The sequence below is a fragment of the Tachypleus tridentatus genome, chromosome 7 (genome assembly GCF_004210375.1).
Source record: "Tachypleus tridentatus isolate NWPU-2018 chromosome 7, ASM421037v1, whole genome shotgun sequence".
NCBI lineage: Eukaryota > Metazoa > Arthropoda > Merostomata > Xiphosura > Limulidae > Tachypleus > Tachypleus tridentatus.
The window spans coordinates 2,102,138-2,130,073 of record NC_134831.1 but is presented as its reverse complement, the minus strand read 5'-3'; the positions used below and the strand labels follow the sequence as shown (position 1 = coordinate 2,130,073).

The 27,936-nt window shown below is 32.9% G+C and overlaps 1 protein-coding gene across 1 annotated transcript in view; it reads left to right on the top strand.

The window, feature by feature from the left end:
* LOC143254993 (uncharacterized) overlaps positions 1-25,184 on the top strand; it is a 40,839-nt gene extending 15,655 nt beyond the window's left edge. The window contains exons 4-14 of the mRNA XM_076509950.1: positions 5,287-5,499; positions 7,303-7,501; positions 7,889-7,991; positions 9,305-9,498; positions 9,769-9,839; positions 12,144-12,557; positions 13,952-14,072; positions 15,644-15,766; positions 16,877-16,975; positions 18,110-18,189; positions 20,337-25,184. Coding sequence (XP_076366065.1) covers positions 5,287-5,499; positions 7,303-7,501; positions 7,889-7,991; positions 9,305-9,498; positions 9,769-9,839; positions 12,144-12,557; positions 13,952-14,072; positions 15,644-15,766; positions 16,877-16,975; positions 18,110-18,189; positions 20,337-20,460 — 1,741 coding nt within the window. The 3' untranslated portion in view covers positions 20,461-25,184. The remainder of the gene's footprint in view (positions 1-5,286; positions 5,500-7,302; positions 7,502-7,888; positions 7,992-9,304; positions 9,499-9,768; positions 9,840-12,143; positions 12,558-13,951; positions 14,073-15,643; positions 15,767-16,876; positions 16,976-18,109; positions 18,190-20,336) is intronic.
* The last annotated feature ends 2,752 nt before the right edge of the window (positions 25,185-27,936 follow it).

Genomic DNA, 27,936 nt, shown 5'->3' with positions numbered 1-27,936 from the left:
GATTGTATTGTGGCAGTAACCAACAGTTATACAAGCTGCTACTCGATGCATCCCTAAAACCTCCACATGTTCCCTACAACATCCCCATCCTTGGTGGAATTCTATGACACGGAAAACTCAGAAGTGTGCTTGGGATAAATATTGAAGATACCCCATGCTCTGAAACCACATTGCATTTCAGTAAGCTCATGGACATGCTCGACAAGTTAGACGTCAAAGCCAGAAGAAATCTTAGATTGAATACACCTCCAGCATTTCTTCAACCACCAGCACAAAAGTTATATGTGATAAGGTCCAGAGGGTGAGTGGAAGTTATACTTCTGCCCCTCTCTATCTTAATGTCTGATGGCCATGAAGTTGCAGATGCACAGAGCATTGCCATTATTCTTGGGGACTTTGTCTCTCATGTATCTAGCTCTTCAAACTTATCCCCTTCCTTTTTAGCCATTAAAACACAGGCAGAGCATCTGCCTCTTTCCTTTTCAACTGACCATTCCCATGACTACAATCGTCCTCTTACACCGATGGAACTCAAACTTGCTATTCATCGGTCTGGCAATACATCAGTTGGACCTGATAATATACATTATGAGATGTTATGCCACCTCTCCCAGTACTCTCTTACTATTCTCGTAGTTGTCTTTAATCAGATATGGCAGGAAAATGTCTATCCATATGGTTGGCAACAAGCTATCGTTCTCCCTGTTCTGAATACCTGGGAAGGATCCAACAATTCCTTTGAATTACTATCCGATTGCTTTGACAAGTTGTTTCAGTAAGATCTTAGAGAGGATAATCAATGCCTGCCTCATTTGGTTTCTTGAATCAAACAACCTCCTCTCACCTATGCAGTGTGGGTTCTGAAGACAACACTCTATGATACACAACTTAATTCGCCTTGAAACATCAATCAGAGAAGCCTTTTTAAGGTGACAACATCTTGTTACTGTTTTTTTATTTAGAAAACGCTTATGATACAACATGGAGATATGGCATCTTACGAGACCTTCACTTGTATGGATTGCGTGGAAACTTACCCCTTTTCATCCAGCAATTCTTAATGAAGTGCCGATTCCAAGTCCGTGTGGACTCAACACTTTCTCATTTTTTTCCTACAGGAACTTGGAGTCTCTCAGAGCTATATTCTGAGTGTCACACTTTTCATTATAAAGTTTTATGCCATCAGTGAACAGCTACCTCCTACAGTTGCAAACGGTCTTTTTGTTGATGACTTTCATATCTCATGTCAGTCATCAAACATGAGGTTTATTAAAAGGCAGCTACAAACTGCAATCAGTCATATACTGAAGTAGACCATGGCAAATGGTTTTAAACTTTCACTCTCTAAAACTGTTTGTATACACTTCTGCCACAAACACGGAATCCACCCAGATCCAGAACTCCGTCTTGATGATGTTGTACCTGTCGTCCCTGAGGCAAAGTTCTTAGGTGTTATATTTGATTGTAAATTAAATTTTATATCACACATCAAGTAACTTTGTATCAAATGTCTAAAAGCATTGAACATTCACCATGTCCTCTCTTCTACTTCTTGGGGAGCAGATCAATACTCCATGCTCAAACTTTATTGTGCCCTCGTCCAATCCAAACTTGACTATGGGTCTGTGGTTTATGGTTCTTCCAGAACCTCAGCACAAACAATGTTGGATACTGTCCATCACCAGGGGCTTTGGCTTTGCATTGGAGCTTTTCGTACTTCTCCCGTGCAAAGTCTGTATGTGGATATATATTTGCCGTTTGCAACTGTCTCTAATATATGCTTCCAAACTTCGATTTTTACCACAGCATCCTATCTGGAGTTGTGTTTTCCAACCTCAATGGACCACACTTTTTAATAACAGAAAATCTGCCATTGTTCCTTTTAGTCTCCGTATTCAGGCACAATTAGAAGATTTTGATTTATCCTTGAATAACATTGCTGTTTCTTCAAATCAGCCTATTCCACCATGGCAAATACTGTCCCCAACTGTAACCAATCTTTGAGTCATCTGAGGAAAGCAGATACACCCAATTGGAAATATTTCTCTTTCTTTGCTGAACATCTTTCATATGATTCATCCATTCCTATATATACAGATGATTCCAAATTGGGTGGCTCAGCCATTGTTTGTAACAGTTTGATTGTGGCCGACAGACTCCTCCTACAGTTTGTTTTCACTGCCGAATTGTATGCGATCTCTCTTGCCCTAAATCATATTGAAATAATGCAATATACAAATTGTACAATATATACAGACTCACTCAGCTGTCTATTGGCCCTGGAATCATCCCATGATAGTCACCACCCTCTTCTCATCAGTATCAAAAACAAACTAGCTCATCTGTCTCTGTCCAATTGTTTTGGATACCAGGTCATGTTGGTATTTGTGGGAATGAGCTGGCCGACAGATCAGCAAAGTCTGTCTGTTCTGGATCTATCACCCCAGTACCCAATCCATACATGGACTATGGTCCAGTTATCAAATCCAGACTGTACAGTTCCAGATGGAACTGCTGCACCAATGTGTGGTCTATGTGGCACTCAGATCACAATCATCCACATTTTATTATCATGCCATTGTTACAACCTAGAATGACAACATCATTTTAAAGATATTTGTAAGGCAGGTTTTCCCTTGACTTTGGCCCATGTTATAGGTAATACTGGCCATTTCACTCATTTTTTTTGCCATTGGTCTTTTACACATTTCAATTTTTATTTTGACTCGAACCCAGGACTGGAAAGGACAACTTCAGGTGACTGTCAGCAAGGGTGTACTTCTTGCTTCAGTCTTCCTGGCAGTTCCTAATTTTACATATTTTACTTTTTTATCTTAATTGCCTTATACCTATACTGTACCACATCTTGTCTGGCGAAGATAGCCTTGTAGCTTTGTGCCAATAAACATTGAATTCCTACCTACGTATCTTCCATCTGTATTCAGATTGATACAGATCCTTTAGGAAACTAACTCTACAATAATAGACTTCATATTCTTTTTGAACTTCCTGAACTTTAATTTAGTTATTGGGAAATGGGTCTTCCCACTGTAAGTTTTCTTCCTTGCAAAGAGTTTTTGTTTTGTATTTTGCACCATTGTTAGCTACTCTCATTTTCCTGATTATTTTAGTAAAGATACTAGTTTGCAGTCTTCTTTACCTGGAGGTCATCTCTTTTTATGACTCTTTTTATTGCTGTGACACTTTAGTCCATCAGACTAGGTTATAAGGTTACATGCTTTATTTTCCTCTTTACAGATCCATCCATACTAAAAGTGGGCAAGTGTGGCTGATCCATGTTATTTATCATGATATTTACAAACACATTCAACACAAATTGTGACTTTTATACCTCGTCAAATTTAACATTTGACTGTGTCCTTCATATTTCTTGTTTGTACTACATTGTGAATATCAGTCCACAGATCTAGTTGTATACACATTAAGAATGGCCTTATTTGCTTGATCTGTCTTGTTTTTTACCATATTCCTGAACAGCTTCAGTGTGAGTTTCAGATTATATCTTATCAAATAAGCCATTTGGCTGTGTTTTTTTTTTCTTTCTTCCTGACCTCAGCATTGTTTAGAGGATGCCTTAGACTGGTATGTGAACAAATCTGTAAAGTTTTCTTCAGTTTTACCTTCATCATATTGCTGTTTCAACTTCTGGATTCTGTTTACTGCTTGTGATTATTCTCTAGACTCTATGGAATTTATAACAGGTGAGTTATTGTTTACTTTATACAACAACCATTGCTAACCATTCCCAAGGAGTTATGCCTGATTTTTATTCAAAAAAATAAAAAAATAAAATGTGAAAAAACAACATGCAGTTTTTTCTTTTATATGGATTCATCCAATCTAAACTCTTGTATTTTCTTACCCACCCCCTCCCAGTTTGTCCGAGACATAACTGCACCCTCTGCACTGAGAGCTTTAAGAAAGGATGTTGCCCTCTGGAAGTGGACAGAATGTTTTATTTAGTGGCTGCTGATACCTTTGTGAGTTGAGTACCTTTCCTACCTTCATGTGCATCTTCCTAGGTGGCATTAAAGATACCTGAAGTAAGACACCAATTGATCCACAGATGTCTTGGCTTTAACCAGGATAGAAGATCATGTGTGTTCCTTTTTTATTACCATTGTCTTTTTTAATGTTCCCATTATATTGTTGAGCTAATGTTTCTAATGATCATCAATTATATTAGCCTGTTTCGTGACTCATTGGAAATTTTAGATGTCAATCAAGAGTGGTTACAGTCCAGAGAGTATGTCCACTCATATCATGTTAGTGTGCTGCTCCCCCAAGAACCTTCTACTACAGGATTAGGACATAATATATCTCCCATTTCTTCACACCACCCCCTCTACCCTTTTGTTGGTTCCACAAGTTGAGTATCCCATTAATGGTCTCATTGACCTGTTTACTTGGGGTAAAGAGGTTCCCTAGTAAGAAAAATGCCATGCTTATAATTGGCTTTTAGGTCCATTCTTTTTCTAAGGCTGATTGCTCCACCCATTCTCCCTCAAATCTAGTTCTTTGAATATTTTTCTGATTGTGGAATCCACTAGAACTGTGCTTCACTATCTTTATTGTAGTCTTAGTATCTACCTGCCCTGTAACTTTAGTGTTGTTGGTTTCTCTGTGCAACTCTCCATGATTCCCATCTCCTGTTCTGAGTGGATATTCTGGTTTTCAGTATTTCATGTCCCACTGATGGGACTGTAGTAAGTTTGAGAACTTGCAGTTCTAAAATCCAGTAATTAATTTTCCAGGGCAGACACAACATGTAGCCCAGTGCTACTTTACTATAAAACAAATAGTATCTTGTAGGTCAGGTGACCTGATTTGAATTTGAATTTTGTAACATTAAAATGATACACATTCTCATTGACCTCCTCACAACCAGGTTTTCATCATAACAGCAACTTTCATTGAAATTTAAATTATGGCAGAACTCTAAAGCCAAAGTAATATTCCCCTAATGCTTGTGCAATAAGTCATGTTGTAGGAGGAAGAGTGAAGAATTATTGGTAAGAAAATCATGTTTTTGCAGAGTGTAAAGGAAATTTTGGATCCCATACTTTTTTTTGGCAACATGAGTGAAAAGTTACCGGGCTAAGAAATTCAATATTTCCAGAGCTAGGCAACTTTAAAATTCATTCTATTTCTAAAGCATTTGTAATTACATTAAAAATTAACCCTCGTGAAATTGATCTGTTACTTTAAACTTAGTATTTGTCAGTCCATGGAAATTGATTTCTCACATTCTACTGAACTTGCTAGTGGCTCAGGAAAGGGGAGCAGTAGATCAGTTATAGAAAGAGGAAATACACTGTCAGCAAATGGGGCCAGTTGCAGCAAAGATCATAGTCGAATTGACTCGGATAGGACTGCCATTGTTGTCGACCTCACTCATTCAGACGATGAAGCTGTTTCTCCTGTTGCTTCCACCCCTGCTGTATCTATGACAGCTCCTGTAACTACTGTTCTTTCCAGGTGAGTATTTTTCCTCAATTTTTCAGTTTTAGATTATTCACTGATTTAAAAGAAATTCTGTTAGTGTGTTTGATAACATTATCTAAAGGGGGATTCAAGAAGGATATGAAAGCTTGTGAAACAGAAGTAAATGCTTTACAGTGTCTAATCCAAGGTCTTGGGCTAAGTGCCTGTAGTTGTCACCCTTTTGATATGGTTGAAAATGGTTGTTCATTTTAACTGTTTCAAGATACTTAAAGTTTTTGTTGTCACTTTTGTGTTTTGGTAACATTTGTGTAATTTAATTATTTTAACTCACTTTGTAATACATTATTCTGTCTTAATATTAATAGAGGTTACAGAGATTCATTGTAATTTAAATATAGGAAATAACAGCATGAATACCCTACTGTGAGCATTTACCCTGCTAGTGATAGGCCTATAGCCCCAGAAAATCCTGTAGCGTACTCTTGCATAGGAATTGTAAAGCACAGCATCTGACAAAGACAGCTATTTGTAATTGAGAAGCTATAAGGAAAAAGATCTTTCAAACCAACAGAAAAAGTTTATTAAATGCACTGTTATTAGCATAATTGTTCAATACATTTTTGTTCAAATATTCCTGATTAGAAACACCATTCTTAATGTGCTGATAAAAGGAAAACCTACTAGTTTTAAGACCATTGAAAATTTATCACTTTCTGAGCCATTACCAACTTTAAAATGTGTTGCTAAAGTCAACAGCATCTTTGGTTTTAAATCCATCATCCAAACTTTTAATGGCAATTTATGTTTGTGGGTCAGGAGATCACTACTGTCCGCAGTTTCTGAAATGGATGGGAAATATCATGGAGTGGGTCAGCTTTAGCTAGTTTTGACTTGTTCTACGTATAATTGTTAAGAGATACTTGATTTCTTGTCATGTTACGATGACATGATAGACAGTGCTACACTACTTGCATTAATAGAGCTGTGTAGAGAAACATGATAAGGTACCATTTTATACCTTGTGCTGTGTCTAGCTCTGATTTAAGCCAAATAATCTTATAAATATGACTGGACCAGTCTGAGCTCTGATCTAAATCTAGTTGAGTCTAGTTTTCAAGAGGAAATAGCAGACTATTTCCCCAGTGTTATTGTTAAGTTTTAGCAATACAGTCAGGGCTATTATTAACACCAAATTTGTCTACTAAAGTGAAAGCCATTAGTGAAATATGAGACTTCTTCTTTTAAGAGGTTCTTTATCAATACTTGACAATATACTTGGTTATAATTGCTTTTCCTTTATTTTTGCTAAATTTAAATCTTTGTTAAGCTATGCATCAACATTGATAAAATAGTATATATATTATTTAGCTTCTAGTTTGTTTTTATTAGTTGCTGATTCCTCAAAATCTCTTACTTTGATTAGAGTATTGTTGAGTGGATAGCTTTAATTAACTTATCTCCTTTTGTAAGCCATGATATCTGAATGTTTTTAAGACTGTTTAGTAATTTACAAATGTTTACAATGATTACTGTGGAAACTAAATATTTGTAGTTTTATCAGAACTTTGAAATTTCATGAATCCTTTTTTTAGGTCTGTCTAAAATTTCAAATTTTCAAATAAGATATTCAAATACACCAAGTTTTAACTGTTTTTGTAACTACATCTTATTTTAAATTAATACTTTGGCACAAAGTTGTGGATCATTACATTACCTGATCTAATGGCTGTTAAGAAAATTCATACAGGTTAGGAACTTAGCATGTGCCTGTTTTCTTTATTTGTTCTTTTAAGAAGTATAGTATACACAGATTTTCTCAATGTTACATTTCCTCAGTGAACCAACACATTCCTATTGTCAAGTGTTCAGTCGCCAGGGGCAGAATCAGCGTTCTGTTCATCCCCACAGCAACTACCACACTCCTCATTACCCACCTCATCCTGTACCTATTGTACAGTTCCCAACTTGTAGATTTCACACAAGTCAGCAACCTATAGGTTGTCATGAAACCACAGACTCTTGCATAGGAAATCAGGTGAGTTTCTGAGTTAGAGGTTTTGTAATTTGAAAGCTGTAATAGTCTTAGACTTTTTTTTTACTGTGCTGGTGCATTATCATTTAAATTTACTCTTATTCAGTTTGCATAGTTTGTATTATAGCTTATATTATTTACTTAATCTAAAATAGTTGTTTTTTGGTTTTATTGTTATTTTATTATACAGTGTTATCATATGGTGTTAAATCATTCAAGAGTAGTTCACTACTTTTATTTCTGTATCTTATTTCATTGAAAAGATTTTCAATGTGTGTGTATATATAAAATATATATCCTCTGTGTTTACATAGGTATTCATTGCAAAGGATATATATACATGTGTATATTTTAAATGGAACTCTCTATAATTGATGTATCTTTAAATAGACGTCTGGTGGGGCTGGAGATTCTTGTCGATCGTTCAGTAACTGTTTTGGACAGTCGCATCCTGTTAATGCTGCTTCTTGTCCTCACAATCATGTCTATCCAAGTAAGATAGAATTAATTTACAATTTGTAAGTTAAAAGAGTGTGTGTTATACGAATGAGGACTGTACTCCAGAAACAAAATTGTTCTGTTGCACCCTATCTTGAATTGGGTTTAAATTTGATACTGTTTTAAATAAAACATATTAACTAGGCATTTTAAACATAGCATTTACTGTCTTGAAAATGTGTGGTAATTAGCTTCTTGTACATTAATCTTTCTTGTATTAGAAAACTTAGCTCATAGTATCTGTCTGAAATCACGTAAATTATATTTTTATCATTATTCAAGAACTTAGTCAAAAACGTACCTCAATTTCATGTTAACTGTTTGAAATTCATCTGTGGCCTTACAGCTTAGTACTGAAACAATCTGTGCATCTTATAAGTTGTTTCTTCAAGATATTATTTGTTAGAAACATGTAAATATGAATTGAACATATAAAACAGAATGTGAAATAATGAACTAGTGAAAACTGTGTCTACATCTTTAGAGGTACTAACGTCTGATATGGTAATGGAAAAATATGTATTAGGTGCACGCTGTCACAGCTGATACGCTTAGAAAATGTTTCACCTGCAAAATAATGAAGTAGTGATATTGTTATATTGTGACAATTAATATTAGATATTTATTATAAACTAAAATAATCTTACTGATCTCTGAATAGCACACACAGACAATTTAACATTTCATGTTGGCTGGTTGTGTGTAAAATGCAATGTCTGTAAGAAACCCAAGTATATTTTTGTTGTTGTTGTTTATGTGTACATTTATATTTGTTTAGATGTCACCTAAATTCATTATTACTCAAACTTAGACTGACATTTTTTTAGCTTTTTGATACTACATTTTTTGGCTAAGTGGGAAAGGTACTTATCTAGACAGAACCTTCAATCAGCTGTAGCACCCATAAAATACACATTACTATTATGGTACTAATATCTGTAGATCCATTAGGCAGAGGGACCTAAGTAAGATGAGAAATGTTTTTTGGTAGGGTCTTGTACTAAAAAAGTATGGACTAATGTCATAAGTATGACATTATGAGAATTCTTCTGAGATCAGAAGTGTATAAAGCACTGTATTTTTCAGATCAGTGCTTTGTTTGCAGTTCTTGTAAATGTTCTTCTTAAATGTATTTGCTATTATTTTGTGGCACTACTGTTTTGTGCATGTTATTTATGAAATGTACAGTGATACATTGTGCAAAGTCAAATTTGCTTTTTTTCCCTTTGTTATAAAATGTAGTTGAATGAGAAGCATTCTTTAAGGACACATGTAGTATAATGTGATAAAATTTATTTGTTTTTTCAGGTGCTCCAAGTCCACATTTAGCATACATGCCACCAGGAGTCCACACTCCACACCCCCCTGTCAATCCAAATCAACATCCTCCTTTTCCCCATTTTTATAATCCCCCTCCAACCACTGGGCTTCAAGACCTTCCACCCCGCCATCACCACCCTGGATTAGCGCACATGAATCCAACTCACCAACGTCTTTGGCAGGTAATGATGTGTAGTTTCATTTAGGAATTGTGATAATTAAAAAGAGATGGGAAAAAAAATTAAACTGTAGCTTTTCAGAAATCTGAGAAATTATTTTGTTAGGTGAAATAGATTCGGTATTTGAATGGTTGTAAATTGATCATAGAAAATGTGTTGTGTTTGGGTTGGGAAATGATCAAGTTTTGATAAACACTGACTTGAAATCAAGTTAGTGTTATTAATTATCAGTGGTTCTAATTCTTAAGAATACATTTTGTTTTTTAACAACAGGCTCAACAACGTATGCAAGAGATGCAAAGACGACGACTCTATCAGCACACCTTAGGCTTGTACATGCACAGGTCTGAACAATACATATGTATGGTATTTGTAAGATATTATATGAAATCTTTAGTCCTAGAAACTTGAATTTCAACAAATTTAGCATAAAATGGTACTTACAAGAATGTGATTGGTTTTCTCTAATAAATTTAAACTTGGCCTGTATGCATTATGAACTGGTATATTTTATTTAAAATATTTTTTCTCATCTTCTCACGAACCTTTGTTAACATTTCACTGCAAATATTAAATATGCTCTGAGCACCAACATTAGTTCTTTTTTATTTTTGTTCTTTCAAACCCATTGAAAAGGGTTTGTTGTGATGCTAATAGTCAAATGCTGTGCATATGGAATTACATAATCACTTACTCTGCATTATAAAATATTTTAATAAATTTTTCCCATGTGTTCTGTAAAACAGAACTTACTATTAAGCACATCAACAGCAGATGATACAACTACCTAAAGACACATAAAATATTTGTTTTAAAAATAAAATACATAACATTTTTCCAAACAAGCAATAGGTTATTTCAGCTGTGGCCTTAATATTTAAAAAAAAAGAGGGGTGGGGGGGGAGACATTCAATTTTTGTTGTTGAAAACTATTTATGGTAAGTGCTTCCTAGTCCCTTAAAATAAGGGATGGCTATACCTAAACCTTTGGTGTGTCTGCCATTGACATGCAGTCAAATGCTTCAGACGATATATAGGTTGAAAGTTTCTAATTAATGATATCCACAAAGTATACTTACTTGAGTTAACTCTTAACTTTAACTACCCAGGAATAAAGACAATTTGGATATTTTTCATAGCACACATCTACACTTAGGTTCTTCATGTCTTAAAATTAAAAATAGGACAGAATATGTCCCTACATCATTTTTGTGGGAAGAAAGACTGGTAGAATTATGACCAAATTTTGAGAATTCAGCTTGAGTTCCTAGTGCTTTGTTTCTGAAATTGTAATAAATCATAAGATGTAATACTAATTGGTTAATGTAACAGTTTAGAAGTTAACATCTCAAGCTGGTTAACAAAAAGAGTAAAAAGCTCATCAAGCCATTTTGTTGAGTGTATAAATTATGCACAGTTTATGAACAACTAGAGCACTTGCACATTGACCTTAGAATTACTGATGATATGTATACAAGTTTTGTAAATTATTTATGTGCTTTTGGGTTCTCCTCAATGGCACAGCAGTATGTCTGTGGGTTTAGTAATGCTAGAAACTGGATTTTGATAGCCATGGTGGGCAGAGCACACATAGTCCATTGTGTAGCTTTGTGCGTAATGATAAAAAATCTCTTGGGTCCATAATTTGTAGGTTACAAGGTCCCTGACTTGAGTCCCCCCACAAAACATTTTTAAGTAAATATAATACTGCAATTAATTGTGATAATTACTGCTGGGGGGGTCTTTATTTTATATTAAAAATGTGTGATTTTACCATTTATTTAGACCAACTGTTATAACAAACAAAAATATAAAATTAGTCAATACGATACAATATGCGAATCCGACAATATAAAAACGAATTGGTAATTTGGGCGTTTACACACAAAAGACTGACTATATATAGTGCCATTTTAATCCAACATATTTGTAGCCTTTTTAACTCAAAATTATTTTGCGTGTGTAAATGGGTTAATAATATTTATGTTGATCCTGTACATGAAACTCTTCAACAATTCCAGCAGGAATGTTTTCTAAAAAATTGACTATATAACTTAGGAGGAAACTAGCCTTTTGACTATCTGGACTGAGCATTGGTCTGCTGTAGATGCAGCATGGAAGTGTGCTTTGCTTAGTGTAACTCGTGCTCATCACATTAGCTGCTGAAAGTATGTACATAACACAATTTAGCTGCTTGTGTTGAAATACAAGATTTGTTCTGTAAATCAGTGGCTGAAAGAACCATGTCTTAAAAATTATGTAAGTACATTTTTCTACTTCGATGCCACTCTGCTACTGAAGTAACAAAGCAATGCTTTATTTGCTGCTGTTTTACTTTTGGAAGTGTTAACTGTAAAATATATTTTTCTAGTATTTTTATGTTTCATGGTTGTTGTTTTTATAATGTGCATGACGTAAGTATTTGTACTTTTTTATATACGTTAATTTTGGTTATTTATATCACAGACATGAACTTCTTGCTTATTCATTTTGTCAGTTCTTGTAATTACTTCCTGTCTTTATGCCATTCTATTATTTAGTTGCTCATTACATCTAGTAACATTTATATCTTAGTGAGATGGGATTTCATTTGCAAACAAATTACCAACTGTTGAAAAAAACAGGTTCATATCTTGTTTATTTCACAGAAGATTGATGGAAACGCAAAACACAGCAGCTCCCGGATTCTATATTTGTCCAGAAGCTGTTCCAGGTGTCCCAAGTTCAGCTGTTCCTCTGACAACAGCAGTTAATGGAACACCAACAATGCCTCCAGGTGGACAACCTCCCACCCACCTTGCTCAAGCAGGAGGAATGGGTTCTACTCATAATCCAATGTTTGGAGCTTGTCATTCTATCCCTGTGACAGCTGCCACACCTGGTCCTTCAGGACTTCCTCAGACCTCTATTCCTGGTCCCTCTTGTAACCCGTCCATTCCTGTATCTGTACAAACACCAACCCCTCTCCCTCCTCAACACCCAGTTCCTCCTCCATCAGGAGATATCATGATGGACCCTACCATTAATGTCCAGGCTGAAGTGGTGATACCCAGCTCTGGGAGGTAAGATTTTTAAGTTGTGAGTATCTTAAGAGTATGGTTGTTGTATCAAATATGAAGGTTTTAGAAGAAAAATCTTAATACTACTTCATATCTATAATTTAGTAATGAGAAGATGTTACCAATTTGTAATCTTGCAGTAAAACATATAAAAAATCAACATAACTTGTCATTTATTTCACCAAAAACCATTTTTGTAAAGCAAGATATTAAATACAGGTATTAATAATATTCACTGTAACCTCCATATTCTGTACATTTATAGAAAGTAATGTATTTTTTTAATCTTTCTGTTTTGCAGTAGTGTCAATTGTGATTCTTCTGAACAGGCATCATTTATTCTAAAGGTGTATTACTCTTTTTTTCAATTGAATCTTTTTGTACAAATGCAATATATATTATGTAAATAACTGGCCAACAGTTATCATGTCCTGCCAGACATAATTTTAACAGACTTGATTTGTTGAGAAAAACTGGTAATTTGTAAATAAATACAAGCTAATTTATTCTCTGTTTTACTTCATTTAAATAATAGTGCCTGTTATGAAATTATTTGTTTTTTTTAAACAAAACTAAAATAGTAAGATAATTTTTACTCACAAATGTGTCAAGAATAAGTTAGTGTGTAAGCATTACTGTATTTCAACTAGGCAATTTGAAAGTTATATTCTATAAATATTGTGAAGGTATTACTAGTTAGTAATTGTTATTTTCAACCTCAATGACTCCATATGCAATATATGGACTAAGTAGCCAGACCACGGAGAAAGTCCTTTATGCTTTAAAACTAACCACTTGCAAAAGAGGTAGAGAACAAGCACATGGTAACACACGTAGTTTATGCAGGTATTTTTAAACTGATCAAAACAGTTGTAATGTCTACCACAGTTGAACATACAGATCCAATTCAGAAGAATGTCATGGGTCAAACTTTGAATCTTCTCAACTGATACTAACCAGTAGGATATGATCAGCATCTGTTATTGATTGAAACATGTCTAATTCATAGCATATGTTTAGGTATAAAATTATAAAGAAAGAGTTATCTTTGGCTAAAGTGATTTATAGTCTTTTCTAGCTAAAAGTGTTTCATGCATATTTTATGGCTAACATTCTAAGTAGGGCTAAAATAATGTAAGTTCTGCTCCCTATTAGTTGTAACACTGGTTTCCAGGTACAAAGACTCATTTAGCATAATGTTATTTGCAGCATCTGTTTTATTGTTTCTGTTAATAAGATTGGGATATTTTTGTAAAATATTATGCAAAAATGTAGTAAAATGTGTGTGTCTATATAAATATATATATATAATGATAGTGACTATTGATTTATAGATTTTGTGCTGATAGCAGTTGCATTAACGTCCAGAGTAATAAGTTGTGGTCATATAATTACAGTGATACTGGTCACTCACATGTACATCACCATATTCATCAACATCACTACCACCACCCGCCTCCTCGCTTACATCACTTTGGTGTGCCTCCTGGTTTACATATTGGGATTACAGCTGGAGTGGTATGTAATAGATATGTTCTTGTTACATTTAATCTAAGTGACACAGCTTGTTATTAGAGTTTTTGCACAGGATTTCTTTAAAGACTAAATTCTAAAATACATTTTGTATTTCTTGATGTTGGAAAAATGCACATTCAAAAAGTTCTGGTATAAAGTTGTAAAACTTCCAAAACCTGATCACTTTCAAAAGTGGACCTTTTGTCTTCAGGGGAAAACTGAAAAATTTTATATATCTAATATTTTTATTAATCAAAATTTTGTTGTTAGGTTTCAGTGGTTATATATTCATGTGTATTTGTAATTACATTGACTTCAAATGTTTGATCTTGCTAGTGTCCATCTGTTGAGCTGCTTTTTAGAACTTGTTTAATAACTGTATATGGTGTAAAGTAATAATAAATATACATTAACTACCTTGTGTACAAGTGAAATCCTGTAAAACATCACAGTAACACAATGTACAAGAATTTCTGGGGACTGCTTTGCAACATTTTTATTAAAAATATACTTTTTGTAGTAACTTAAGCAAAAACTGTAATTTTTTTACTTATAATTCACTACAGTTTTAGTCCCACCATTCTTTGCTTGTCATCATCCATGTTTGGATCTGAAACCTTTGTTTTACTAACATTGTAGATGTAATACAGTTTGTACATTAAATTAATAATTAACTTTGTTACTTTACCTTTATAACTTTGTTTTTCCTAGATATTTTATTGGCTGCATAAAAAATCTTAAGATAACCACTTTCAAATGTTAAGGTACAGAAACTGTTTTATGTTGTGCTAGAATGTAAAAATATTTAGCTTTAGAAACATGAAAATGTTTTGCTAGATCTTAATATTAAACTTTAACCTCATGTATATCTTGTTTAACTCTCAAGAATGTATTAGTCTAAAACCTATATATGTTATATTGAGCTACATTTCAAGGATATCAAGGTTTATAAACCATGTGTATATTGTGGTAAGATTCAAAGATATTAGACTCTGTAAACAGTGTATACGTAATTGTTATGCTAAAGTTTAATGACAAAACATCGTTCTTATTGAGAAAGCATGAGGTATTAACTGGACCATGTACTGACTGACCAGTTCACTGTCTATATCCATAAAATGTTTGATAAGTGTTTATTTTTGTTTACTCTTGTGTAAAAGTTGTTTAAAATGGTAATATAAGGCTACATTTTTGAATAAACTAAAAATGTCATTTATTTGTCATAAAATTAAACTTTAAGCCTTCTGTAAGAAAAACAAAGTAACAAAATGTATGAATTTTGTATACAAAATTCAGTTTACAGATATTCAAAAATGTTGGTTTTCTCCCAGTTATCTTTTGCTCTTATTTACTGCTTGTTATTAGGTATGAATATTTATATTTCTTGTTAGACAGCTGTGACTGTTAGGTTGATTTGAATAAAGCACAAAGCTACTCAATGGGGTATCTGTGTTGACAGTTAGGTTTACCAATGAAACAAATGGCCTTTCTGTGATATTTTTTTCTTCATAGTTTGGTAAAATAATAGTGATAGTTTAAATGTGTAATAATTTTTTGTTCTCTTAAATTTTTAGCCAGTAAGTCAGAGGGCACCAGACATGTTTGCCATCCCAACTTTACCAGACATCCCCCCAACAATGCCTTTATACCCACACTATATGCCCTTCTTCCCACGTCACGTTCAGGCAAGACTGGAGGTTAGTAGGCAGTATTCATATTTTTAAACACAACTAAATCTGTTGGATTTTTATGGATTTTTTTTATCATGTTTGTCCTTCTGTTACACATACTAGAAATGCACGTTTTGCCATAGTGTATTTGGAGCAAGATAGATGAACAGTTTTATTTGTAATTTTGTCAGCTGTAATTCATGTTACGAATGAAGAAATGAAAGTAAACTTTCCACAAAACATTGCTCTGAGTGAAAAAGTGATAGGTGGAAAAAACTTTGGTAATGGGGCTTGTACCCAGGACCTTTGTCTAATGGGGCTAACACCCTATTCAACTGAGTTTGTCAAGACTACAAGCTAGAATCTATCAGAAATTGTTATAAAAGTCTCTTGTTAAACTTGCACAGAAAAAGATCAGAAGTTTGAATGTTTCTATTATATTTCCTTTTTTGTAGTTTCTCAACAAACACACAAAATTTACTGCTACTTCTGTTTGTCCAAGTCCTTAGTGTGACAGTACTTTATTGGCCAATAATTAATACAGTACCAAAATAATTTCAAATTTTTAGTATTTCTTGATAGGATTCTTAATTAGTGAATGTCTTCAATACACTCTTCAGTATGGTCTTCACACTATAATGGCAGTTTCATAAGTATACATGTTACATTTTCTGTGACAAAATAGTACATACATTAGTCCTTCATCCACCAAAATTCATAAGTTCATACTGTAACTGTCTTTTGTTCATGAGATGTCTCGTAATTTTTGGACACCTTGTACATAGCAACTTAGATTATGTTGAAACTTTCACAAACCCTTGCATAATTACACATTGTTCTTTTTGTTATTTTATGTGGAGAGTAACAAGTATTGTGTGATATTGAGAGTTGAAAAAGTTTCTGGTGTAACAGTTTGACACAAAACAAAACACTTTAAAAAGAAATTGAAAATGTTATAATTATGAAGTATATGGAAACTAAGAATTATGAATCTTCAGTTTATTATCAAACTATTAAGCAGAATTAATTAGACATTAAAAATTACTCGTGATTTAATAGATGTAATTTTGTATGTTTAGCAGTTTGCAGCAATTATTTTAGTGTACCTAACTGTTAAAGTAAGGATTATTTTCACAGGATTACATGAGAATTGTTGACCAGCGTAGAATGGCAGTAAACAGGGGAGCTTCACAAGCAACAATTGAACAAAATACTTTTCCACATAAGTATAAAAAGGTAAGTTTGAAAATACCAACAAAGAAAGTAACATTACCTCACACAATATAGATCTATTTCTCGTAAGTCATGGTCTTTATTTTATCAGTCAACTCATCTTTCGTAAACATTCATTATTCATTATATTAAAGAAAATAAACCATACCAAGTGTATAGATCAATCTAAATTTTCTTATCATTCACAAGAATAATTCTATCGAAGGATCTCTTAGTAATTTATTATCAAAACTGATGTAGGGTAAATTAGGCCTAGTACAAGATTATCAAGAAATTGGTGCAGTTTTGTAATTTTAGGCCATTAAGCTTCAGTATGAAGTACGGTTTATATATTGTGAATGTTAATTGGTCCAAAACCTTTAGTGTCTTCAAAAGCTGCTGTATAAAAGTTATTTTAGGAGAATACACATTAGGTATGTGTAACATAAATGAAATGATGAGTGGTATTTAATTTGGATATAAAACTATGGCTCCTATCTCAACGGTATTTAACTTTATTAGTAGCCGAATTCATCAAAGAGAAATTGGGTTAAATCACTTATTTTCTATATAAAATACAGTGATTAGTAAGAATCATCGTAATATTAATATGGTTTTTTTTCTAGTACTCTTACGTGCTTGAGATTGCATAACCAGTAAAGTCATGGATGTACAAGCATTTCATTGATAAACATTTTTAAAAAATAATTGGGTTCAAGTGGACTGCCACCAGTATTTAAAGGTTAACTTAGCTGGTGCTTTATAGTTTAAAATATGTGGGATATACTAATGGTTAGGGGTGCTAATTGAAACGACTGAAAACAAATATATTGTTAAAAAACAACCTGAAATTTTTGTTCTCATTTTTTTTCTTTCAGTCATAAGTATGAAATTTAGTAAATATTACTTTGTTCAAAATATTTTGAAACAAAGTTATTCTTACTGTATTATTGTCTGAAAATCATCAGATTTTCATCTGATGTTGTTTGGTTGGATAATAGTTATACAATATCTCACTAACTGTTTTCATTATTTACTAAAACTTGACAAAATATGACAGTGCAAGTTAAAGCATTTCTAAGGGAAAATGTGAGAACTTGTGTTCTAAGCATTTTACTTGTTAAGTAGGAATACTGTTTCATTATTTCTGTATTGTAGATACAAAGAAGTGAAGGAGAAGATAATATAGAAAAATGCACTATTTGCTTGAGTGAATTTGAAGACAATGAAGATGTCAGGTAAAGTAGATTGTTTAACTTCTACTTGTACAAATATAAAAATAAAACAACTTCGCACCAAGTAAAGAGCTAAAATTAAAGTTACTTTAAGGTGCTCGTGTTTAAGAACAACAGTCCCCTCCTCTCCCCTAGTATAGCAGTAAGTCTAAGGATTTACAACAGTAGAATCAAGGGTTCGATTTTCCTGGGTGGGCTCAGCAGACAGCTCGATGTGGCTTTGCTACAAGAACAACAGTATGAGATATATTTCACATAGTGGAATGTAAAGATAAGTACCCATATCCTTTGAATTGTTCCCCATGTCAGTCATTTATAAAATTTGTAAATGTGCTGCACAGAAGCAATGAAAGAGTAACACACTTGTAATGTTCTGGCTATGATAAAGAAAAAAAAGTGTTATAATGTCAGTCAACCTCCTATATAAATTGGGGGTCTAATTATCTTGAACAATACCAGTCCACAGTGAGGTTTCAGCTTGACAACAAGACAGTTGAAAAAAATGTGCATTTTAAATCAGTATATATTCCAGTGTGTCTTATTTCACAGTGTGATATAAAAATACTTTGAATGGTTAATATTGTACAAAGTAGCCTGTGAATATTGTGAGTAGAATTAGCTGGTATGGAGTTGGGAAAGTGTTTAGAACTACAGTCAATTGGTCATTCAACCTGTACAGTACATGTTGGTCTCACCCAACCACATCGTAATGAAGTAAATCATGGAGTTGAAAGTGACTTCGTGAACTGTGGCTAGACCTCATCAGACCTGTGAATATTTTACTCGAATGGAGTTATCAGTCAAAAATGAAGCTGTTACATATTACTACATGTGTCCAAAAGTGTCATAAATGGGTAACCCTCCAATGCTTGCTGCAGTTACAACCAGAGCTGAACTCAGGTTATTCTATAATCACATCAGAAACATAACGTTCTAGAGTATGTATGTTGATTGTTCAATAAAAGGTTAGATCATTTACTCTCCCAATGATGCTAAGAGCATGTCTGGTGACTCTGCGACTTGGAATAGTATTCACTCTGCAGAAAAATTTTCATCATGCAGCCAGATAACTGGTGGAGTTTGACATACATGGAACCAATTTCAACACTGTTCCATGTAGGAACATGAGAGGGCAATGGTGTAGGCAAGAGTAAAGATTGGTGAATGTACCAACCCATATATTTGTGCAGAATAATACCATTATTGTTACTCAGTACAGAAACCTTATTTAATGACACCTAATATTGCACATACTTGTGCATTTGATCCTGACACTTATAAGAAGAGATACGTAACTGTATGAAATGGTGTACATGCTAACTGGACTTCAGTCTCGCTGAATATGTGTGGGATGTTCTAGGATGACTCATCACCTCAGTATACTAAGATGCCTATAAATGAGACTGCCTTTTTATTGCTGATTTTAAGCATACAGCACCAGTACAGGAATGCCCACAGTTCACTTAATGTTCTAAAACAACTTAGAATATCTTATTATCACTGATTTTAAGCATGCAGCATCATCATGACTGCCACTGATGTGAGGTATTGTGCTATTAAAATATTAACACTTCTATTCATATACAAATGTATGTCGAATATCATATCATTAACATTTCAAATCACGACTTACAATCAGAAGCCTGATTTTCACAGATAAGAACTATTAGAGGTGATAATCATTATTTTAAAACAGAAACCTTGGCTTGTATTAGCTCTTAAAGTTTTACACAAAACTAAAATAAAAATCATTCTCACCAGCTTGCAAAGTTTGTTTCTAAACACTCCACTAAAAACAAAGAGCTTTGAAGACTTGCTAAACCTCAAGAGAAGCAGTTTTTATTTTAACTATGGAAAGGTTATACCAAAATCATATAATGTACAGCATTGTGTTGGTTAACTCGGACATGATTTTAGGCTGTTTTATTATTTTGATTTTGTTGGTTTTACATAGATGTCATAGTAATAAGCTTCAAAACGTTATGGGTGAAGAAGATTTTATCTTAATATTACTGTTTTCACACTTTGTTTACTTTTTGTTTTTTTCTCTGTAACTGCATATCTGTACTTCAAGCTCCTTTGGTGAAAAGTTTCAATAAAATGTTTACCACGTTTATTTGGTGTGTGAAAATGCTTTGTCTGTGTTGCAGGCGTCTCCCTTGTATGCATCTCTTCCATATAGTGTGTGTTGACCAGTGGCTGACCACCAACAAACGTTGTCCAATCTGTCGAGTAGATATCGAAGAACACCTGAAGGAATTTTCGTTTTCTTAACTTTATCCCTCTAACCATCTAGCCAAGAAGAAATGGTCTTTGTAGTGTGTTCAGGACACGCTTTAATAATTTACTCAGCACAAGTTATTGTTAGTTTCTTTTAGATTTCTACTTTTAAGCTGTTAATTATATTTTACAAACTGTACGATAATTAACTATTTTGAAATAGTTAAGTTTTCCAAAGTGGTTAAATATTCCAGAAAAAAGGAAGAAAAAAATGCATTAATATAAAGTGTTTAAGTTTCAAATCGTGAGATCATGAAATATACTAAACTATGAAAATAAACTAAAACACTAAAATATTTTCTTTGGAAGTTTTACTTTGTTTTACTGACTTGCCATATTTGTTAAATGTAAATAAGTGATTCTTATTAATTTTTTTTAAGTGGTGATAGAACATTATTGAAATATTCTTTGTTCTGTCATCTAAGTAATCTATAAATATATAGCTAATATTCCCATAACTGGGAAGAAATTAAATTCTATTTACATAATTCTAATGCTGGCAGTAGAAAAACTGAATGAATTGTTTATGGTGAATGTTTCTTATATTTAACAAAACTTTTTATTGAAGTTTTTTATCATTCTTCAGTGTATTATATCTGCTAAAAAATATTGTCAAAATATAATTTTGGAGTCTTCAGAAATTAATGGCATTGATACAGAATATTAAATTCTACAGACTGCAGAAATGAATTTTGTCTAGTCTGATAAATAATGGTTTTAGCTTTCAATAAATAAAGCTATTTTAAATGATAGTTAAGGCTCATAATAAAATCTTGCAAACAAATTGTCATTCAGTGCTCTTAAAAGATATATTTCTGTAGCAGACTTAATTTTGTTTTAAGACTGGCAGGTAATTCTGATTATTATCAGTAGAGTATAATGAGTCAACTCACATCAAAACTTTTTTTATATGTACAGTGTATTCTTACTGGAAACTATTTTGAAATGGAACAACCTTAAACAGATTTAGTCAAAGTGGTAGTGTGAAAACTTGCAGCAAAATGTTTTGGTAATACTTGAATGCAAACCCAACTTCAGAATATGTGAAGATAAATCATCAAAAGTGTCATTAACATCTGGTTGAAATTTGGCTTTTTACAGTGACGTGCACAGTTGCAATTAAACACACACACACACACACACACCATGGGATTCTTGTGGTTCATTTCACAGAACACTTTTCTGAAGCTGTTATACTCTGTTACTGCTAAAATTGAGGACTATTCAAGTAGGATCAAACAGTTTTGACCACTTTGTGTGTACTATTTCTAACCTGTTGTAGTGAGCTTGCATGGTGTTTTTTGGAGTTTCGTATTCTTCCTCATAGGTATGTTGGTTCTATTGAAAAACATTTTTCAAAATTTAAAGGGACAGTTTTAAAAGTTATTCTGCATCACAGTTTTATGAATTTAAAACTAAAAACTTCATAAAAAAAAAACAGAGAAAAACAAGTGAAAGTTGACTCCATTAAAGATTAAAGTTTTTATAGAAAGTTGTATATTTTCTCATTATACATGGGATGATTACATATGATTATCTTTAGTTATTTAACCCATATCTGACTTTGTGACATTATGAAGCCCACTTCTGCTTTTGCATCCATTAAACCTAATTTCTAATAAACAAAACTTTTTTTGAAATACAGACACTCCAGACATAAAACATGGTAACCACTGAGTATTGTCTAATCTAAGTCAGATTTGCTTGGTAAATTTACAGTTTATAATCATTTAAAAACTACACGCCTCTATGCAATATTCCTTGTTATCACTGGCCTTGAAAGCCAAGTTCCATGCGTGCTTATTATGCAAATGTAATGATGCCATAAGGTAAAGGTGGGTTAGCAGTTTGGATATTTCTTTTGTTATTTTATCCAAAACAAATGTTAACACAATTCTGAATCTAAAATATCATTTACAGTTTTCATTAGTAAGTGGTTGTAGGGAGAAAAAATTAAACAGAATTTGTTGTTTATCCTCATGAGAAATCGTAAATATTCAGTATCAATGTTCAAAAGAAATATTTTTGTGGATTAGAACCTTATCATATATCTTCAAGAACTGTCAGTGGTGTGAATACAAAACTTGACATTTTTTTCAAAACAAATTATTTAAAAGGATGTGCGATTCAAGAGATTTGATCAAATCACTGTATGCTTAGTTAGTTTGATCAAATCACCGTATGCTTAGTTACCTTTACTATAACAGATAAATAATTTTTCAGCAAAATACCATTTGTCTATCTCTATGATAATTCCTCATGTAAAGAAAATATTTTTTGTCCTACCTTGTATGAAGTAGTTACTGTATCCTCTACTTTTTATTTGATGACTTTTCAGCACTCTCTAAAATCACCTTGTAATCATACATAGCTGGAAGAACTTATTATCCTTGAACATATAAGAAGCTTTTTGGGGGAAATTCTATAAATAATGAACTAGCACGTAGGTCATTTTTGAACTAATGGTAGTTTTTTTTTTTACATGCATATGAGCAGTAATCTAAGAGTAATAAGAGATTTGTTGTTTTTTCACATCATGATTGTTTATTTGAATGGCAACTACAGATATGATGTATTAAGTGTTATTAATATTGATAACTGTGTTGACTGATTTTTCTGTCACAAAAGTAACCCTAAAGGTATCATGTATTTCATTAATTTCTTTACAATATTAAATTATTCAGTTAAGCAGATTTTGTTGCAAGAAAACCAACTAGGTGACAAATGTATAATTATGTAATATGCTTCCTACATCACGTTTTTTTTTCATTGTACAGATATAAATGTATCGAGTTTTCTCTCAACAGCTTATGAAAATTTTCAATCGAGATTAAAAAAGTGTAATAATTAATAGTTTTGAGGATATATAGTTCTGTGTTTTAACAGATTTACTCAAAACTATGTGAAGAATTTACTTTTTATAAGACCCACCAGCACTCATCTTGTGTTTACCAAAACTACTACTTTTTCTACAGTAATTGTTTGGTACAGACTCCCATCATGCTGTGATATGTATACTTGCCTTGTCTGTTTTGAACTACTTCCAACATGATATGGCACAAACTTTTATAGATCTGATCTTTGTTCCAAAACTAATATAAACAATTGTTTAGTTGACAGGAGATGTCCCAACTTTCTTCAAAATTATCTGTTCTCAGGCCGATATCAACTGTTGCTTAGTTAACCTTACATGTTTTGACCTTTCCACAAAACTAAGATGTCTTTTCTCAGACTGATAACTTACTGTTTAGTTAACCCATCTCAGCTTTTTCTAAAAAAATACATTTCATATGCTTACATCTCCAACTTATCTATGAAACTACATTGTCTCTTTTCACACTGATATAAATTATTATTTAGTTAACTTGATATTTCCCAGCTTTCTGAAAAACAAAGTATTCTCAGACCAACATCAACTATTTTTAACCAGTATCTGATGTGCCCTAGTGTTCTACAGGTTTAATCTTTCTAGTCCATCTAATTTCGTTAGTTATTTTGCTGAATTATTTCCTGCTGTTTTTATTCCTATTCCTTCCTTGATGTACACTACTTTCTGTAAATCCTGTTTCTTGCACATTCAACAAATTTTAATCAGTAACTCTCCACAAACTTACACTAGAATAAAGCAAGACAATTTAAAACTAACCACTGTGAAGCTTTCTTCCACTGTTCATCCTTACCTACTTATCTTCAAAACCACCTTCTGAAATATTCTATTGAATTTTATTCTACAGTTATTACTGCTAGCCCTACATAGTTGTGTTACTACTACTTCATTGATTGTAATCCTTCTATTCCCTTAAATATTCTATTAAATTCTGTCTTTAGCCTACTTTTCAAATACATCTCCTGAAACTTTGTTTTAAACTGTCGTCCACTTTAAATTAGTTTTTGATGTGTACCAGCTCTAGAAAAATGTTTGTTTGTTTGTTTTTTTCCAGTGATACCATATCCACAATAATGACGTACTTGTATATACTTTGTATTTTCACTTTCATAACTATTTTGTTCAGATGTAATATTTCTCTCCATTTCACTGATGTCAAATTAGTTAAGGTATTAGCTTGGTTAGAGTTCAGAGGCTGACACATTGTAGTATTACTACTTGTCATTGAAAATTTGGTTTAGAAGAAATTGTGAAGTTAACAATATTAAGAATAACAGTCTGTACTTATATCTGTGATCCCAGCATGATGCTTATGATCGTGATAGGTTTGGACAAAAGACAAGACGTGTATTAATTACTTTTGAAATGTTTCAGTAATGGAGTTTATAACTGGCTTTTTATTTGGCTATGTGAAGCTTGAGATGTTCATAGTTTTAGCAAGGGTCACTGCGGGTTAAAACTATATGTAAAAAAAATCAGGCAGCAAAGAGTACTTTTGTATAGAAATAAATATTTGCAGTGTCTTGTGAACTTTGAAGTGTTATACAAGTTTATTATTTTGGTTATGTTATCTAATCAACTTCACATTTTAATTAACAATAATTAAAAAAACATTGTGTATTCTACAGAAGTGCCAATTATGTTCTGACATATAAATGTAAACATTTTAGCCTGTATACTATATACAGTTTCTTTTAATCCACTTTGGTTCTCAGCTTCCTGTTCTTTTTGAATGCAGGTTTGGAATGTTTTCACACCTCCATAATTATGTTAGGTTTTCTGAATTCTTGGCTTTTTAATAAAGACTCCTTATTTTGAGGATTTAAAGACAGTTTGACATTTTTGATAGTTGCAGTTTTCATTTTATGCCCTTGGAATTAATATATTTGTGTACGTCTATTATAATGTATGAAAGAAGGATTATTAATATGAGAAATACACCAGTGTAATGCAGTTTACGTTTTTATTTTATAAACTACATATTTACAAAGAAAAACGTCTTTACAATCTACTAATGACAAGTAAGAGTCTAAAACCTACAAAATACATCTTTGAATACCTGGAACTGCTTGAACTTGATGCAAAAAAAAAGTAAATGAAAACGTGTTTTAACTTAAGTACCACCCATCAGTATGCTATGGCTCTTTCAGTTGAAATGCGAAAATTGCCTTTTTATATTACAATTTAGTAACATAAATACCTCAGTATAGCAACAAACCAACTGATTTACAGAAATAAACACTAATATACCTGAAGAATTAAAGAGCAAATGTGGCTGTTGCAATAAAATTGAGAAAACTACTGTACCTCAAATAACCACTTGGACCACAACAATCACAGCAACTTTAATGAGTCAAACATTACCTGCAGTACCTCAAATAACCACTTGGACTTGTTACTTCTTTCACAATGTCTACTTGATAATTCTGTCTTTTCATAAGTGTAACTGAATTCATTGCAGCCACCGTATGTGTGTGTGATAGGTAATAGGGATTTAGCTCTATATAAGTTTTGAATTGTAAAGGGTGATTTAAATACCACTTGTTTAACCTGTCTTTAAAAAAAAAGTTTTAACTGTTTTTATAAATTGTGAAGTCAGAATAAAACCTCATGTAAAACAACCGTTCAGTTTTAACGGGTGTCTACAGTTCCCGTGAAGGTTCAGTTTTGTAAGAATTTGAACAAGATGAAAAAATGCTCATTATTTATTATAATGTTACATAAAATGGTTATTTCGGTTTGAGAAGAAAGGCGTTAATAAACCCCGCAACGAATATGTAAAACTTGTTATTTTACGATAAACGTTTAAACTTGTCATCTGATCAGTTGAATAGATATTAAGAAAATTGTCGGTTTCACAAACAATAGTGGGACGCTTGGAATTCTTTCAAATGTGAACGGAGTTTCGAAATAGGTAAAATGCGTCATTAACATACATAATGCACAACTATTAGGAATAAAATTTATCGCTAAATAAAAAAAAAAACTAGGATTAGCAACTGAACTTGAAAAAGAATACTTCATTGCCCAACTTTTTCTATCGAAATATTGATGTTTGAATAGAATTTCGTCTTTCATGATTTTCCGTTCAGTTAAATTTAGAATATTACTTTAATTACTATTTTAAAATTGGAAGTTCTGGTTCTATTTGTTTTGCGGAAGTGACTGTGACGTAAGGATTGTATTCTCCTTAAATGGTCGAATGTCGAAATTATAAAACATTTATAAGAAAGATTTTTTTAAGTGTAAACCTAGTAGAAAGTAAGTTAATTTAGAACAGGAACAACGAATTTTGCCACTGTATGGAGGAATTGATGCTGGATACGTTTCGCCGTAAGGCGATATTCTGTGTTTTTTAACTTTATGTCACTCGTAAACGAGACTTGGATGAGAGCTTGAGGGGTAGATAGAAAACGTTTTGAGAAATACAGTCACGTTGTTCGAACTTCATCATGCTTTGTTATAAGGTTTGGTTATGAATTCAGCGCAAAGCTGCACGAGGGCTATCTGTCCTTAATATAACCGCGAAAGCCAAGAGGGAAGGCCACTACTCATCACCACCCACCGCTATCTCTTAGGCTACTCTTTTAATAAAGATTAGAGGTATTGGCTATCACATGATAACGCCCTAATGGCTGAAAGGGGCGAGCATGTTTAGTGGGACAAAAATTCGAGCACTCAACCTTCCGATTCGAGTCAAGCTCTCTAACCCCCTGCCCATGGTGAGTTATAACCAGTCGACATTAAAAATTTCAATTTTGTTTTTTCGCTGAAAGAAATTGCATTTTGTTGATGTAATTACGTTTCGTGAGGAAAATAGATGACAACAATATTTTCATTATTTGTTAATTCCACTTGTTTTATTCTAAAATAATTGTGATGGTACTAATTTTGTTGTAGCTGATGGTTAAGCTAAAAAATCTAAGCTTCTGTTGAAAATAGGTTAAGGTTTCTAGGGTTTATAAATGGACTGAAATTATCTAATTGCATGTTCCCCTTTACCTTAAGGGAAGTTAAAATTTCAGCTAGAGTACTTTTACCTGGCTGGCAAAGTGCAATGTCACTAAAGGTAAGAAATATCACTTTGTTAACTTGAAATTCTTGTATCTAGTTTATTTTAAAGTTTTGCTCGAGTTCAAGATGGATCCAGGCTGATGATGTTAATAAACACATTGCTGGTTTTGTTGTCAAGTAAAAAACCACACAATGGGCTATCTCGGCTGTACCCACCACGAGTATCGAAACTCGGCTTTAAGCGTTGAGAGCCTCGGAATCGCAATTAAGCCACTGGTGACCAATGAAATCGTTACAATTGACCAACGATACGTTATTTTTTGTTTCAATCTTCGCTGATTCATGTTGAATTGTTGGTTGTTTTATTCTCCTTGAATTTTCTTTTCAGTGCTTGTTACAAAGCACGCTGTCGATGTTGGAAATGGGCAGAAGTGTTCTGTAACTTTGAACAAGAAAAATTTGAGTGTGACCTCATTTTGTTTGCGGGTAAAGAAATGAATATCCAATGATACCTTATGGAGTTTGTTGTTACGATCGAAAATGGCCGTAAAATATCACTCACGTATCTT